General features: G+C 38.4%; 1 protein-coding gene across 1 annotated transcript; it reads left to right on the top strand.

Moving 5' to 3' along the window:
* Nucleotides 1–11,117: 11,117 nt before the first annotated feature.
* LOC121033850 (ATP synthase subunit O, mitochondrial) lies at nt 11,118–18,085 on the top strand. The gene is made up of 4 exons (XM_040480512.1): nt 11,118–11,122; nt 16,355–16,359; nt 16,773–16,812; nt 17,409–18,085. Exons 3-4 carry the CDS (start codon nt 16,777–16,779, stop codon nt 18,012–18,014), a joined length of 642 nt encoding a protein of 213 aa, XP_040336446.1. The 5' UTR covers nt 11,118–11,122; nt 16,355–16,359; nt 16,773–16,776; the 3' UTR covers nt 18,015–18,085.
* The last annotated feature ends 275 nt before the right edge of the window (nt 18,086–18,360 follow it).

The following is an 18,360-nucleotide window of genomic DNA, read 5'->3' as shown; positions in this document are numbered from 1 at the left end:
AGGGCATTAGATATGGCCAACTTCCAAAGAAGTCTGTGGTATTTCTAGAACATCTCACATCTGACAGTCTTTCAGAAAGGAAGCAGTTGTGCTCTTTGTAACTGGCACCACAGTTAAACTCACCCTATAATTCAGGGAATGCTTTGTCCCAGTCCAGAACTGGTGTCAGAGCCATGAAAGAGAACTCCAGCTGAGTATGGACAACTGATCTATTTCCTCAAAAGCAATTTTTACAGAACAGGGAGAGAAAGAACAGTACGAAGGTGAGTCTACAAAGGCCATTTAATTGATTATAATCAGCTTGAAATACTGTAGGCAGCACAGAAAGAACATCAAAGTGTTTTGTTGTTGTTTTTTTTCCCACACCAACAGCAACCAGGATGGAGGATTGGGGGTGGCCCAAAGAGGCTGCAGCAACACTTTGGCCTGTTTGTGCATGAAGAACACTGGTATAGCTTGTAAAGTATCGGCCGTGGTCCAGGAATTCCCTCTTGGGGAAGGAATGTTGACACAGAGAAGGCCACTCAACAGACGGGACAGTCCTAATTGCAGGACCCCTTAATGGTTCTAAAAAATTGCCTTTAACAGTTCTAACTGCCCGGGCACCTGTGTGGCTCAGTTGGTTAAGTGTCCGACTTCTGCTCAGGTCATAATCTCATAATCTTCTCGTGAGTTTGAGCACTACGTCAGATTCTATGCTGACAGCTCAGAGCCTGGAGACTGCTTCGGATCCTGTGTTTCCCTTTCTCTCTTCCCCTTCCCCACTCGCATTCTGTCTGGATGTCTCTTTAAAAATAAATAATAAACATTTTTTTTTTATTTTTACAAAAACACTTTTAACTCTCTGATAATATCTGGCTCTAACCTTCCTTTGGGAAGCTAAATATAATAACTTTCTTTTCCCAAAATTGAGTCATTTTTCCTGACTCCATTATATTGCCTGTTATTCCAACACTCAATTTTAAGACTTACACTTTTAAAAAATATAAAAAAGATGGTCGGAAAAAATAAAAGTAAACCAAAAATTAATATGGTAATTGCATATGAAAATCAAATTTAAAAAATGAAACAAAAAATATATATGTATGAATATCAATTTAAAATAAAGCTATAGAGACATCATTGCATAAAGTAGTACCTTTTTGTAGTCCTTGAAGGAATCTTAAATATTTAGTTTTAGAATAAGAGTAACTTCATTCAAAAACCATTACTATACTGGCAGTTTCTTTGATCTTTTATACTTGGCCTAATTAGGTTTTAATTGTGTGTTACCGGAAAATAACAGATTTTATAATTCTGCTTTATTTTCTTAGTAGGGTTATTTCCAAAAATTTCCTTTCATTATTTATTCTTTCAATTTCATTCAAATTTAAAACTATCATTGTGTTACCACATCATTAAATGGTTGAATTTTCTAACAAATGCCCATTTCCTTCCTTTAAAAAACTAAAAAAGAAAAAAAAAACTAGAAAAAGGACATACTTTCGTCACTGATACAAGGTCCCTCTTACTATATCTGCCCAGGCATTTTAGCATTTTATGATGTCATTGCTGAGTACCCACAAAAGGAAACTTTAAAAATTCTGCAGGCACTTAGAAGCACTTAGAAGTTATACCACACTCATTTTATACCTGTATAATACAGAGTATTACACATTAAACATTAAAATCCCTCTGCTTTAGCGATAAGAAAACTGATGCCCAGAAAGTCTGACTGAACAAATTTTCACAGCTAGGAAATGGCAAAGCTGGGTCTAACATTTTTTTACATCAGCGCTCTATCTGCTTTGAAAAACATATAATTAACTTCTAAATTTTGTGAAAGAGTCTATAGGGATTAAAAAAAAGATTAATGAAGATAAATCAGAAAAGACTTTTCAGAGAAAAAAGAACTTGACTTATACTTGAAGAATGCCTAGGATTACAAGAAGCAAATGAGGCAAAATGAATGTGAACGACATGCTATGTGGTCTTGAAGGAGCCATGTGTCACATTGACACTTGGAGCCAAAGACTTTCTCATGGGAACATTATTTTGGTAAGAGTGCTCTGGTTTGATTTGGGAACTACCACCCACACCCCTTTGATGCAGCCTTTGACAGGACTGTTGATAAAGAAGCTACCCTCCTTCAGTCAAGAGATGGGAAGGTAACCCATGTGCGATCAAGTGCTCACTCACTGGGATTTGGATCTGAAACAGACCTACAAAATATAAGCAAATACAGAAAGTGAAATCATATAAAATCCTCAATTAAAACCACAAAGGCAGAAAAAGAGTGCAAAACAAAAACAAGGGCAACAAATAGAAAATTGTACCAAATATGGAAGACATTAATCTAACTATATCAATATTCACTTTGAACATCAATGAGCTAAATGCAGGAATTAAAAGACTGAGACTGTCAGAATGGATCAAAATACAAGACTCAATTTTATATTGTTCATAAGAAAACCACTCTAAAGACACACAGATTAAAAGTAAATGGATGGAGAAAAATATCTACCAAACATTTTTTTCTAAGCAGGGGTAGCTGTATTAATTTCAGAAAGAGCAGACATCAAAGAAAGAAAAGTTATCAGGGATAAAGAAGTCATTATATAATGATAAAGGGGCCAATTCTCCAAGAAAACATAAAATCCTTAACATGTATGCACCTAACAACAACATCCAATTACATAAGGCAAAAACTTACAGAACTGCCAAGAAAAATAGGTGAATCTACTATCATAGTTGCAGACTTAAATACCTATCAGAAATAAACAGATGCCAAACTAAGTATATCCTTATCATGCAATCCAGCAATTAAATTCCTTGGTCATTTACCAAAAGGAGTTAAAAACTCATGTCCACACAAAAACCTGAACACAGACCTTTACAAAAGCTTTATTCATAATTGTCAAATCTTCAAAGGAAATGTAACGCACGTTAGTGGATAAATGGATAAACTGGTACATCCAGAAAATGGAGTACTATTCAGCACTGAAAAGAAGTGACCTATCAAACGCTGAAAAGATATGGAGGAAACTTAACATTACTAAGTGAAAGAAGCCAATCTGAAAAAGCTATGTGCTATAGGATTCCAACTATTGGAATATATTTGGAATGTATTTGGAATATATAGTTGGAATATATAGTTGGAATATATTCCAACTATTCTGGAAAACAGATGAAAACAGTAAAAATATCAGTGAGTACCAAGAGTTGGGGTGGGGATGGGGAAAATGAATAGGCACAGCACAGAGGAGTTTTAGGGAAATGAAAATATTCTGTATGATATTATAATGATGGGTACTGGTCCTATAGATTTGTCCAAACCCGCAGAATATGCAACACCAAGAGTGAACCGTAACATAAACTATGGACTTTGGGCAACAATGATGTGTCAGGGTAGGTTCACCAACTGTAACAAACATACCACTCTGGAAGGGGATGTCGTTAATGGGGAGGCTATGCATGTGTGTCGGCAGGGGGTGTATGAGATATTTCTTATCTTCCTCTTAATTTTGCTATGAACTTAAAACTGCTCCTAAAAATACACATAATTTAAAAAAAATAATAAAATAACTATCAGTCACTCTGAAGTTAAGGACATATGAGATAATCGTGGAAGTTTCTTTGTGAGAATGTTATGTGCTTATCCACTTCTTTCTTCACTCCCCTTTAAACCAACGTGTAGCAGCCTCAGTGAAAGAAATGGGTAGGGAAAAGGTAGGGCACTAGAAGTGATTAGGAAAAAAGGGACACAGCAGACATCGCACTTTCAGCAGAAGGTACCTAATGTATCAGACTGACAGAATATGAACTATTATGGGAAGCAGGACAGTATGTAAAGGAACCAGCTCATAATGGGTGTCAGAAATAACTGTTAAAACGTTCAGCTCTTTTGCAATCCAGTTGTTAAATAAGCTGTTACAAAAAATAACATAAACCTACAACTAAATTATATTAAAAATAAAGTTAATAAGTATTCAAAATTGAGCACTAATAAAAAAATTAGTTTTATTACATTTATAGTTATCTATGCTCATGGGGTATTTATGTCTCTAGCATGGACATGGTGGAAAAAATACATAATGGTGTGCTACTGCACATCTCTTCCCAGCTTTGTGTTCAATTACATTACATTGATCATTTAACAGCAGCCAGGATTATAGTATTTATAGCATTGAACCAGGCAACACTACAAGTCAGGGCTTTTGTGGGACAATCAGCTGTTGAGTGTTTACCAGCACACCGCTCGCCCAGCTTTACCTGCAGGTGCTAATTCCCACTCTTAATTGGAATCAACCATCTACCACTGCCTCCGCCTACTAGTCTCCTGTGGTAAAAACCAACCCCTGTCCTCAGGAATTAGCATGCTTCAGAGAAGAGGACATGGGTTCACCTTCTAGTATGTGACCTCTTCTGAATCTCAGCTTCTTCCTCTTTAAACTTTCAAATATATTGAAAAAAAAAAATAGTGGAAAATGAAGTGAGATACATAAAAAACTTGGAACATCAAAGCAGCTCAAAAATATTATTTCTAGCCATATTGCCCATTTATGGGGATCCTACTTTGAATGAACTTGAGGAACAAGAGGGAGATATTGAATAGTAACGACACTAAACAAAGGCCAAGTAGAATAAAATATAAGTAATCTACATATATAGGTTGTGAGAGAATATTAATGAAATTTCAAGCATTATCGAGATATTTAACAACTCACAAACTTCTCCCTTAGACATTTCTTTTATGCAAGTCACAATATATGTTGTCTTTCTATACAGATTTACATACCATAGGGTGCAAGGATTCTACTGCCTTTCCACTGCACAAAGCAAGGATTCTGTCTTCTTTATACTGCACTAAGTCAAGTGAACATATTACTGTGGTAAATATAATTTACTAGATTTATTCTACAAAGACTCTTTCAAAATGTAAATCACTATGAAGTCTGCAAGTGCTCATTTGTGGTCAACAGAGACTTCCATGCCTAAGGGGGCCGCGGGGGGTGGGGGGTGGGACCTTACCATAAGTGCACTAGCATTTAAATGAGATCTATGACCATAACTCTCCAGGCTTCTGTAATATTATCTAGGATGAATGCATAAACACTACAGTCAAAGAGAAAACAAGTCATTGGATCCAAAGCACTCAGCTTTCTGGGGCGCCTGGGTGGCGCAGTCGGTTAAGCGTCAGACTTCAGCCAGGTCATGATCTCGCGGTCCGTGAGTTCGAGCCCCGCGTCGGGCTCTGGGCTGATGGCTCAGAGCCTGGAGCCCGTTTCTGATTCTGTGTCTCCCTCTCTCTCTGCCCCTCCCCCGTTCATGCTCTGTCTCTCTCTGTCCCAAAAATAAACGTTGAAAAAAAAAATTAAAAAACAAAACAAAGCACATAGCTTTGTACCTGTGATTATCTTTTCTCCAATCTCTGCACAGTGATTAGTTTGACATTGCTCCATGTATCATAAACATTGAGCAGCAGGTCAAAAGTAGAATCCTCTTAGGTAATATCATTACCTACTAACCCGGACCTACTGTTCAGTTCCAAAGCTGACAGTGACAGTAGTAACTGCTTTTGCAATCATATAGATTAGTAGGAACAGAGTGCAAATCAAGAATGCATCATTAGTATGTAATTAGTACCTCTCACAGCAGGCTTTCGCCCTGGGACATGAGCCCAGCAACACTTTTTTTTTTGTTTTTGAAAATATGAATAGAGCACTGAATAAACCAAGACATCTAGCTATATGATTGGTTTGTTGCAAATTTTAGTGAGATGAGGTTAAAAAAATGCCTACTAAATCTAGTCAACTTCAGGCTAACACCACTGAAATGAAACATTAATAGTCAAAAACCATTGCTTAGTGCAGTGAACTGAGCTTTGGATAATAAAGGATTCACGTTCAGGTGGCTCAGTTAAGCACCTGACTCTCTATTTTGGCTCAGGTCATGATCTCACAGTTGTGGGATGGAGCACAACTCCCCCCACCCCGCACCAGGCTCTGTGCTAACAGCGTGGAGCCTGCTTTGGATTCTCTCTCTCCCTCTCTGCCTTTCCCTGCCCATTTTCACATTCTCTCTCTCTTAAATAAATAAACATTAAAAACAGACAAAAAACATGAATATAAAGGATTCATTCTTATCCAAGCTCCACCTTTCATTTATCCAATTCAGAAAAATTTATTCAGTGCCTATTATATGCTGGACATTCAGTGCATCTTGAGTTTCATCATAGGAAAATCAATTATTCTATAAGCAAATAATTATTGTATGCCTATTTTGTACTAACTCTATATTAGGTAAAGGATTACAGAGATGAGCAAAAGGTGGCACAGTCCACACCTTCCTAGAATTTAGTGTACCTGTCTTTTCTGAGTTTTACTTTTCTAAGTTTGGCTTTGGAGTTCTTATCCTGTAAGCTTTTGTTTAATTGGTACTACTCCGAGGCTTTCCAACTAATTTTGCAAAATGTGCTGCTATTGTCACTCCTCCTTCTGTTCTTTCTCCCCACCACATAATTTCTCATCAAAAGCCTGCTTGCTTTCTTTTCCTTTTTTTCCATTAGTTATAAAGAAACATTATCATTACTCTGAAATATTTGAGGACTAAAGACAATCAAGACGTACAAAATCGTAAAGTCAACACAGTGGACAGATATTTTATTTAAATGTTTATTTTTGAGAGAGAAAGCAAGAGCGAAAGAGAGAGAAAGTGGGGGAGGGACAGAAAGAAAGGTGGACAGAGGATCCAAAGCAGGTTCTGTGCTGACAGCAGTGGGCCTGATGTGGGGCTCAAACTCATGAACTGTGAGCTCATGACCTGAGCTGAAGTCAGGCCCTTAACTGACTGAGTCACCCAGGCGCCCCATGCACAGATATTTTTTAAATAACCAAAATATTAATAACTTGGTGCACTTTCCATTTTCCCTGCTTTACCTAGCACTTCCTTTTCCTCATTGGTCCTGATCTTTTCCCCATTTGGGCAGCTATGTTCTCTTTTCCCATTGTCTCAAAGATGAGAATTTCCTACGACAATTACCTTTCACTCTATAGGTCAAAACACCAATATGAGAATTCTTCTACCTGCTAGGAATGTTCATCTATATTTTGCATTCAAGAAAGAAGGAGAAAGCAATGGGAGTAAATGAATCCATTAAACTCACTGCAAGATAGACTTGGACCAAAACATCAATGATCTAATTTCTATGTTCTCTTGCTCTAATGAGGGGATAATCAGGGGAAGGGGATGCCATGATGGTTTTTTGGGTCTGCAGGTATGTGTGTGGGTTCAGAATCTGTACCAAACATCCCATGAAATATGTGAATATTTTCCTTTTCTCAGTGCAGTTATTCAGGTAAATGGCTATATGTCCCTTTGGACAAGGGCTAGAAGAATCATTACTCAAATACATACACTAGCTGTGCAAGGACCTTCCTAAAATTGACTCAGTCTCTCCTTCAATACATAACTCTGAATTTAAAAAGTAGTTAAACTAACAATACTGGATCAGGGATTGGAATAGCTGACATCAATCTTCTATTCATCTTTATCTTTTCTGAAACTAGACAGATAAGTGCACAATGAAGAAAACGCTTATGAGCCACCCACAAATCTTGTCCGTTAGAACTCAATGGTCTCTTGACCATTAATATTAATTGACTATAGGTCAAAGCCTCCAAGTGACTAATCTGACATTGCTCTTCATTAGTGTGTTTTCATCTTATCTATGATGATAAAGTTCTTCCACCTGGCTTCTGCTATTCCAGAATTCTGTCAAACCCATGGACACTTGGGGAGACAATATTGCCCTTAAAAAAAAAAACCTGTACATTTTACCACATGTAGTGTTATCTCATTATTAACTGTGTTTTCCTAGTGACCAATAATATTACAAAGTTTTCGTGTACTTTTCTGATCTGCTCTTGTTTCTGAGAACATTACCTGGATAAATTTTGTTGATCTAGGAAGGGTAAATCCTTATCACAAACCTGTATCTATATTTTTGGTATAAGATAGCAGAAAACATCATGCCCAATGGTAACTCTTGTTCCTCCTATTCAGGGGTAGATGCTCTCGCAGATTTTCTTACCTGGAGACTCTTCAGAGCTACAGTGAACTGAATATTTCCTGTTGATCAATTTACATACACATCAAGTTCATGACATCAAAAAACAGGGGACTTCCGACTATGAATGAGATCAGTGCTAAAATTCTCTCTAATCAGGTATCATATAGAGGAATAAAATCTACCTCTGAGAAGGGGAAATACAAATTGTAAAGCCTAATAGAAATGCAATACAGTGTTGTCAAATATGAAATATCACAAACCATGATGACACTGTGCCAGTTTGAAGTAAAACTTTTATGATTTATCTGGGGTGTAAAATATTTGAAGGAGTTCTGGGTTGGAAGTCAGGACAAGTAGCTCTGATTTACAGAGGCCTCCAGGTATTCTTTTGTTTTCACAGCTGCGATGCCCTTGGACTTGGCTATATTTTCACCACCTGTGGGGCAAAGGTCTCTTCACCATATGGTCTACCCTCAGAGCAGCCTTTTGAAAGAGTCTTTCATCTTCCACACAGGATTTAAACAATCTATATCACGTGTTCTAGTTACCCTTATAAATCAGGTGACCACATAATCTTTATCAACATGGGGGAAATTTTTGCATAAAAATGGTTACTCACACCAAGAAAATGGGTATAAGCCAGGACTGACAGGCACAAACTGGGACTTTTGGTCATTCTATTGTAAATTGTTTGTTTCTGGACCTGCCCTTTCAAATAAACTATTTTGCTTGTATTACACATTTAGTAAACATTCTAATGAAATAATCAATGTCTAAGGAGACTGATTAGGAGAAAATCTCAAATCCATCACTAGTAATAGTAAGTAGAAACTAGAACAAGAAGAAATCAAAGAGGACCACAACAACTGTCAAGAATAAAGGAGAAGAAAAACTAAGAAGATTCTAAACAACATACGCACATGACACATGCACAAATTGTAGCAGCTTAAACCACGGCTGCTCTCTGTAAAGATAAATGGGATAATAATAAAGCTTCAGGGGATGTGGTCCAAAGAATTTAAATTAAGAAATTAAGAAAAGGGGGCCGGGTGGCTTGGTCGGTTCGTGAATTCAAGCTCTGCGTTGGGCTCTGTGTGCACAGCTCAGAGCCTGGAGCCTGCTTCACATTCTGTGTCTCCTTCTCTCTCTCTGCCCACCCCCCCCCACCTCCACTCACTCTCCCTCTCTCTCTCTCTCTCTCTCTCTCTCAAAAATACACATTTAAAATTTTTTTAAAAAAGAAATTAAGAAAAAATTTTCACAGCAGGGATCATGTAGCTTGCTTCAACTTCTATTTCAAAAAATGAGAAAAAGTATGTACAGAATGAATATGAATTAATTTTTTAAATTTTTTTAATGTTTATTTTTGACAGAGAGAGTGTAGCAGGCAAGGGGCAGAGAGAGAGGGAGACACAGAATCGAAGCAGGCTCCAGGCTCCAAGCTGTTAGCCCAGAGCCTGACGTGGGCTCGAACTCACAAACCGGGAGATCATGACCTGAGCCGAAGTCAGGCGCTTAACTGACTGACAGACCCAGGCGCCCCTGAATTACTTTAATCAGATAACACTAATTGATACATAGTAAAGCACTGATGTTGTTATTGATATCATCAAAATTAGTGCTAAGATTGGCACTCTGAAAACTGGAGATTTTGATAACATCAAGAGGAGTGGAGATAACTGGGAGCACTTACCATTTCAAGAAAGAGTGGATCTAAGTTGGGTGGTTATGAGGGAATTCTAGAGGTAGTCCAAAGTTACCAGCACCTGAAAAGCAGAGAGCAGAGAAAAATGGCAGGCAGTTACCCAAAGAACCCGACCCACCTTGTACTTCTGTCACCCACTTTTGTACTTTTGGGTTCAGTCACGGTATCTCTGAATATCTTCTGAGCTACTCATAATGGCACATACCCTCAGGTCACCAATACTAAGGTCAAGTGCACAAAATGCGGAACCAATAAAGCCAACTTAAATTTCTCCCAGTCTCAATAGATGTGGGCATGCTTCCCAGTTCTGGGAATGGGCACAGGTTTGTCTGTGGCTGAATTTTACCAATATATTTCCTATACCACTGAAAGGAAGTAATACTGCACAGTTCAAGGGAAATCAAAAGCTTTTAGGGAGATGGGAGTTTTATTTGACAGTTTGTGGCATTTGTTAGTTTGCTTGCTTTTCTGTTTATGGAGCCATTGAAAACAAATTAGGGAGGAGTACAGCCTCCCCACAAGCATTCATCGTGCATTATCTGTGTCAAATACCTACCTGCAGAGGCTTGAGTAACTTTCGCACACCTGTACCCTGGCAACACACCCTAACGGCGCACCTGCACAGCCCCAATGGACTCAATTTCAAACACCTTTATAGTAAATAACACTTTTCCCCCAGTTTTCTCAGATGAAACCCAAGTCCTCAGTACAGTACATGATGCTGTTTGTCTCCGTGTACGTAGTTACCCAATAATGCCCCAAAGTTTCATACTATGTGCTTCTTGTCACACTTTCCCGCCTACAATGTGCCACCTAATGTTCTCTCCACCCATCTCTCTGTAGATGCAGGGTAAGGTAGGAAAAATAATTTTTACCTCTCTGAGCTCTTACCTGAGACTCCTGTAATAAAAGGCAGAGTAACAAGAGAAAGACAGGGGTTTAATTAACATGTTTACCTCCTGTATACATGGGAAATACCCAGAGAAAAATACAATTCCCTGAGCCGGTCTAAACCACCAGCTTTGAAAACCACCTTCAACTGAGGGCAAAAGAAATGTGTAGAGGTGGGCAGTTATGGGTCTCTACCAGGAAAAAGCACAGTAAATAACAGTAAGGTTTGTTAGGCAGATTGACATCAGCACTTTCTGTATGGAGAAGACTCTTGTGATTTAGTGCCAGTCTTCTCTTCTTAGTATAGAAAGGGAGACACCCTTACAAATATAGATTTTCTTTAAAACATAAATGTTCCTTATAAAAAGGCAACTTCTCCTGTGCTCCTAGGTCCACTATTTTTCAAAATGATCCTCATGTAAAGGAGGCCTATTTGCAGGTGGCATATTCTGCTACCCTTCAACTATCTCAACCACGTGATTCAATTTAGAATCAACAGCAATGCACTACAAAGGACCCAGCATCATTTCTGTGGTATTTTTCACACACACACACAAAGCATAACCTGGATATAATCAAGAGGAAACAGCAAACAAATCAAACTGAGTAACATTCTACAAAATCACAGACTTTATTCCACTTATATGAGGTATCTACAATAGTCAAACTCATAGAAGTAGAGAATAGAATGGTGGGGGGTGGAGGAAGGGTTAATGGGGAATTTTCCAATGAGTATAAAGTCTGTTATGCAAGGTATGGTTGGAATATATGAAATGCCATGAATACTGCCTGTAGGCCTTTCTCTTAGAAAGCTACTGTCTTTCTGTCATGTCTGAAATGTAAATAAGGATCCACCTTTCACTTGCCTGAAGATGAGGATGGTTCTTCTGATCTGGAGTTCATGTGTTTGCTGAGGTTCTTAGGCCTCATCTCAAGCAAATAAATTACTGGTATCTATGGGATAAAAATCATCCTAAGGAAAAAAATTTTAGAATGATGTAGATAGCCAGAAGAGGAAGAAAAAATGTGAGATTTATAGATACTATCTCTCTTCATAGAATGCTTTTCCTCCTTTCTCTGTCATTTCTGCACTCTCTGCTCTCCTGTATCTCTTTATCCTTCTCAGCCTCCAACTGACTTCAGGAAAGGAGAGTCAATGACCTTTTAGACAGTAGTTCTCTTCATTAGTAAATTTCCCCATAAAGAAGAACAGAGGGCATGATGTCTTTAGCTGGTAACTAATTACATGCCCTGCTTAAGGATCCAAGTTTGTTCATCTCGTGACCTAGTCTGATCCACCTCCAAGAGTCCCTTCTTGGCCACACACCATGTAGTTGGGAAAGCAGACACGACAACGAGACCTGATCTGGGAACAACTGAGATCTTGTAAAAAACACCATGGTCCCATATGAAGACAAGAGGATGAAAAGCAGCACTAGCTGCCTGGAAAAAGGCAAATGAGCAAGGTATTAAGCTGATGAATGTCAACACAGGAAGGAAACCAAAGTGCCATATAATTCACATTTTTGCCTTAATGCGAGGAACACCAGACTTTCCTATTTGGAGTGCCAGCAAAGCTGATGTCATTGAGAAGCTACCTGGGGATCCAGGGTAACTCACAAGCCTTTCTCACCAGCTGATGCTACTCATCTTAAAGACCTTTTTATCTGTGTGCCAGAAGCTTTCAGAATATGTTTGGTTTCTGCCATGCAACAGAATAAATTGTTTTTAGGGGAGGATTTTTTATTTTGCTGGGAACCTAAATACCTCACAGAGAATTGATAGCTGCCTTTCAGAGGCTTTACAACTGCCTAGTCAGATTATCAGTGACTTATTGTGGAGCCCAGGCAGGGCAGAAGGACAAAATTTCTAAAGGCAACCATTGTGCGAACAGAGTTTCAAAAGCTATTAACCCACAGTGGACTCCAAACTTAGAAGATCCAGTTTGGATACTGTAAGAAATTTTTCTTCATTTTCAAAATGTGCCTCACAAAGGAAAATGGACACATAGGCTACACAAATTGGGCTAAGAAAAATTTGACTGGTTTATGGGAATTGCATAATAAAATAATTCCCACACTACAGTCCCTATTTGGCTAGTATTGTGTCATCAACAAAATCCTATGAATTAGAGATTTTAAGGACACTAGACTTTTACTACGCCTAATAAACAGATTAAATTATTTAAAATATCAAAGACATGAGCTATTCATCAGAATACTTTACAGGTAAAGTATTCTTTCAAAGTAAATGCACGAAGTTTTCCCTAAACCAACTTTTCAGGAACTAGTTGGATTTTATAGAACTAAGGCCCATAAAGAATAAAAGACTTTGTTTAGTTACAGGGTGTATGATGTCTGAATGGCTCGGGCAGCAGTAAAGTCTTAATTACATAACTGTCACTTTGGGCACACCAAAGATATTAGATATAGAAAGTCATTTATTTCTACCATTGTCCAGGAATTATACAAATGTTTGCAGATTTCTACAAGTCTCAGTCCTCTGGACAAATAAAGCAAATAAAACAAACCCTAAAGCAAATCATTGGCAAAGACTCTGAAACCTTCTAGGATAGGAGCCATAGAGTTTTACCATCAGCCTTGTTAAAAATGAGAGCACCCCCTACCTACAAGCAGGCACAGATTCTCTCCCAGTGAACTCATATTTGGCAAACTTATGGATTTTGGTCTGAGACCATGTCCTGTGCCTAATTTAACTAAATCCTCTTATAATCATCCCAGTACTTAAAAATCCACCTCTCTTTTTTTTTTAATGAGGTCTGAAACAAAATCATAAAAACCTGGAAGGACTCACTGGAAGACCAAAAGATTTCATCTACATGAAGATGTTCCAGAGAAAAGATGGGCTGTCACTGCCCTGAGAAGGACCGATTCAAGTGCCAATCAGTAAGGACTACCAAAGTAAATTACAACTCAGCTAGTTGGTGCTTCCCAGGGGAACCAGATCCTTAGAAGGACTGGATTGCATTACCCACAAAGGACTTGAAACTTAAGATTTTTAAACTTATATTGATACGTAACTCAACTCAATTATGCCTCCAAGATCATAAAGCACTTATGCCTCTAAGATCATAAGTCAAGCACTTCTTATAACCTCAATCAGATACCACACCATGGGTTCTCACCCAATAGAGAGCAACACATGGAATTTTGAAAGCTATTTTTTTCCACAGTCTTATCATTATTCTTTGTATAACATCTTTCAGAGAATTATAAATTACACTATAAAGAGGAGAATAGTTGACACCTTTGATTACCCAATCTATCAACAAATGTTGGGTAGTATCAAGAGGAAAAAAACAAACTATTCTCTTCATTATAATAGCTGATGTACTCCTTGATAATTGAAACCAAATTTTATCTGCCTATGTCTTTCGAGAGTTCCTGGCATAGTTTCCTGCCCCATAGACACACATACATTCCCAAATAAAATTAAATTTAGCCAACTTAATAGGGAAGGGTTTTAAACTTTTACCTAATTTTTAGGATTTACTGTTAGGGCATCAAAATATAAATTAAAAACGAACAAATAAAGCTTAGTAATGTCTGGACACAGAACAATGAATGTTCAGAGGTGAGATTTTCCAACCTAATCATGACCTATACTCAGCCTGGCTTGACTTTCTCTTCCATATTATGTCAATCTCTCCTTTGCATATAGACTCATTCATTTCTGATATGCATACAAAGCACAAGATAATTTACATTGTTGTTACTTTAGGAACTCAATGAACTTAAAATATTGAAAACTCTGTTACTGCAAATTTTAGATTTCTTGTATATTATGATACATTTTGTAATTGAACTAAATATTAAATGAACCACCGAGAGGCAGTGTAGTACCAAAAATTATCATTTTTCCCATGAAAATATGGGTTTTAAATCCTTAGGTTTTGAATCCAGAGTATACTAATATTACTCTCTAAGATTTTAGTACACATAAGGGATGAGAAAATCATTCTCATTCTTCTTCTTGGTGTTCTTTGTGTACAAACAAAAAACAAGCTATTTTGGAAACATATCTTAGAAAATTAAAACCTGTGCCATTAAGAAAAATAGTTTCACAGCAAAGTCACAAAGTGAATATTCATTACCCCTGAGGACAGAAAAAGGATGGCTCTAACCTTTGTTAAGGAACGTATTTGAGCCATGCATCTATTTTTAGCAAGTAGTTTTACTGAACCAAATTCAGTGGAAAAACCCAGAAGTGAGTAAATGATCCACTGTGAACGTATGAGGCAGATCTGTAAAACTAAACAAAACAGGGTCACAATAAAACATTTTAGTTTCAGGAGATAATTTGTTTAGTTCCTGCTCTGTCTGCAGGTGGTATTATGCCACTCACCACATGGCCTCTGTGAAAAGAAAACTCAGAGGGGCAGAAGTATTAAAAACAATTTTTTCTCTTGCAATGTTTTGCAGAAATGACTATTTTTTTATTTTTATTTTTTTAGAGAAAGAGAGCACATGGGTGGAGAGAGGCGGTGGGGAGATGGGGAGAGAGAGATACTGAGAGAGAGAGAGTCTTAAACAGGCTCCGTGCTCAGCATGAAGCCCAATTTAGGGCTTGATCTCAAGACTGAGACATGACGCGCTGAAATCAAGTTGGATGCTTAACCGACTGAGCCACTCAGGTGCCCCACCAAAAAAAAGCTTAGAATAACTGGTTATCCAAAAAACATAGAAGGTACTTAAAGTAGAAACCAAAATACAAACAAAAATATAACCAAAGTTATTGTCTGTTCAAGATAGTAAAATAAAAATTTGCTCACTTGATTTTCATACCTCCAAGGGTCAAAGATCATCATATATTTACAGTTATCAGTATTTCAAAAGTCAAGGAGTTAGCCACTTACTGAAATGACTCATGGCTTCACTTTATTGAGAGACTAGTGCTCTACAGAATGTTTTCATTTTTTAAAATTTATCTAAGGATACAATTACTTTTTTTATTTCTGTTATGTGAAATGCTGAGTCGAAATGCCAGTAGGGCAAGCTGTCTGTTTTGTTTCTTAGTCCCTGCTTCTGGCCAAATTGCATTCTCACTCACACAGGTGAAGTTTTGGCCATATACATTTGTTTAGCTATTTTCTAATTCAGTATCAATAATGTGATATTTTGTTTATTTGGCTTTTTTATTATAATTTAAAAAATTATCCTTGTTAATATGGTTAACGTAACTAGAGGCATCTGAAATTAAGGCTTGATATTTGATTTCTCTCCGGAGGCTTTGTAAATTTCCAAGAGCCATAGTCAATCACTTTTATCTGCCACAAGTACTTTTATTGCTTTTATAAGAACATATTTTAAGGCTGGGGTTCAGAAAACATACAATACAAAGCATGCCTACTAAGTTTTGCCTGCAGTACTTACAAATATAGAATTATTTCTGTTTCTCTAAGATCTCCAAGACTTATGTCCTTCCAGAAAGTGGCTCTTTTTCCTACCTGTTGCTCTGGGAATACATAAATGATAGAGCAGTTACCAAAAACTACATCGTGGCATCATTTTTTTTAAATTTTTTACTTTTTAAACATTTTTTAATGTTTATTTTTGAGAGAGAGAGAAAGAGAGACAGAGCATGAGGGGGGAGGGGCAGAGAGAGGGAGACACAGAATCCGAAGCAGGCTCCAGGCTCTGAGCTGTCCGCACAGAACTCCACGTGGGGCTCAAACTCAGGAACCTGAGCCGAAGTCGGACACTTAACCAACTGAGCCACCTAGGCGCCCCCATGGCATCATTTCCATATAAGAATATGCTTTGTTCTTCAGTAGTGGATTTATCGTGCCTCACTAAATAAGATTTTTATTGAAAGCATGCAAATAACTGCAATGTAATAAAGAGCAACAAAACACGTTAAAGGCATTTTGCCTGCCTAATATTTAACCATTATTCTGAGCTATTCTGTCAATAGAACCAATAGTTTGCCTTTGATTTTTATGAAATCATTTTTCTTAAATTTTTCCAATTATGTATTATTTTGTGTATTAAGTTCTTTTTATTTTTTAGGACTTTTACTGAATTGTAAGGAGTCAGTTAACTAAGATATTACTTAGAGGGTTTTTCCACATTGTAATAGGATAGCCTATTAAAATTGATAAATCAGGAAGATGGCTTCCTCTGCAGTGTCCGGGCTCTCCCGGCAGGTGAGAGAAGGGAGGTCCTGAAAACTAGCGAGAGGATCCCTTCTAAAGTGACACGTAGCAGAGCCCTAAGAGCCACAGAGCGAGACCACAGCTGGGGAAGCGTGGCCGCCATTCAGCGTTGTAGGGCCCTGCGAGTGGGAGCGACGCAAAGCGCTCGGGCGGCCCTACCTCCCTGTACGTCCGCGGGGCTGGCGGTGCAGGGGGACGTGTGCCTGACCTTGGCGTCCCCGAGCACAGCCTCGGGAGCAGCTAGTTTGAGGCGCACGGGAAAGGGGCGGGGGAAGGCTCCCCTGGACTCTGAGGAAAGGATACAGCCCACCCCCAAGTCATTTAACCTTGTCGTTGTGGTCAGACCTGTCAAGGGTCTCTAGTAATGCTAAGGAGTATTTATAAAACACATTTCACATTTTTATAAAGGAAATGAGACCGAAAAGTTTAAATGACTCGTCCTTGGCTGCTCAGCCAGGAAAGGGGTAGGTAGAGCTGAGATTCGAACCCACACGGTCATACAGAAGATGGAGTTGGAAAGAAAATTCGTGGTCTTTATACTACATAGCAACACTATGCTTTACACATCATGACACCTTACAGCTTAGGTGCGATGCTTTAGTACATCTGTGGTCAGGCCATTTGCCAAGCTCGTCAGGCCACCTGTTCAGATATATGGTATCGAAGGTCGCTATGCCACTGCTCTTTATTCTGCTGCATCTAAACAGAATAAGCTGGAACAAGTAGAAAAGGAATTGTTGAGAGTAGCGCAAATCTTGAAGGAACCCAAAATGGCTGCTTCCATTATGAATCCCTATGTGAAGCGTTCCGTGAAAGTGAAAAGCCTAAACGACATGACAGCAAAAGAGAGATTCTCTCCCCTCACATGCAACCTGATCAATTTGCTTGCTGAAAATGGTCGCTTGAACAACACCCCTGGAGTCGTTTCTGCCTTTTCGACCATGATGAGTGTCCACCGTGGAGAAGTTCCTTGCACAGTGACCACTGCATCCCCTTTAGATGAACCCACTCTTGCTGAATTAAAAACAGTCCTGAAGAGCTTCCTAAGTAAAGGCCAAGTATTGAAATTGGAGGTTAAGATTGATCCGTCCATCATGGGTGGAATGATTGTCCGTATTGGTGAGAAATATGCTGATATGTCTGCGAAAACCAAGATTCAGAAGCTGAGCAGGGCCATGCGGGAGATTTTCTGAAAGTGTTGATTTTCTGTCCATGAAAATCCCTAAACTTGTAGCAACAATAAAATGCTTCCTGAACAGAAAAAAAAAAAAAAAAAAAAAATTGATAAATCACGAAGGCAGGCAAATGTTGTCATATTTTTTTTTAACATTTATTTATTTTGAGACAGAGAGAGGGAGACACAGAATCGGAAGCAAGCTCCAGGCTCTGAGCTGTCAGCCCAGAGCCCAACGCGGGGCTCGAACTCACTGACGCGAGATCGTGACCTGAGCTAAAGTCAGACGCCCAACAGACTGAGCCACCCAAGCGCCCCTGTTCTCATATTTAAAAAAAAAAAAACCTTAAGCATGATTAAATTGC

Source organism: Herpailurus yagouaroundi, unplaced genomic scaffold (genome assembly GCF_014898765.1).
Source record: "Herpailurus yagouaroundi ecotype Mexico unplaced genomic scaffold, PumYag 159, whole genome shotgun sequence".
Lineage (NCBI taxonomy): Eukaryota > Metazoa > Chordata > Mammalia > Carnivora > Felidae > Herpailurus > Herpailurus yagouaroundi.
This window is presented reverse-complemented; position numbering and strand designations above follow the sequence as displayed.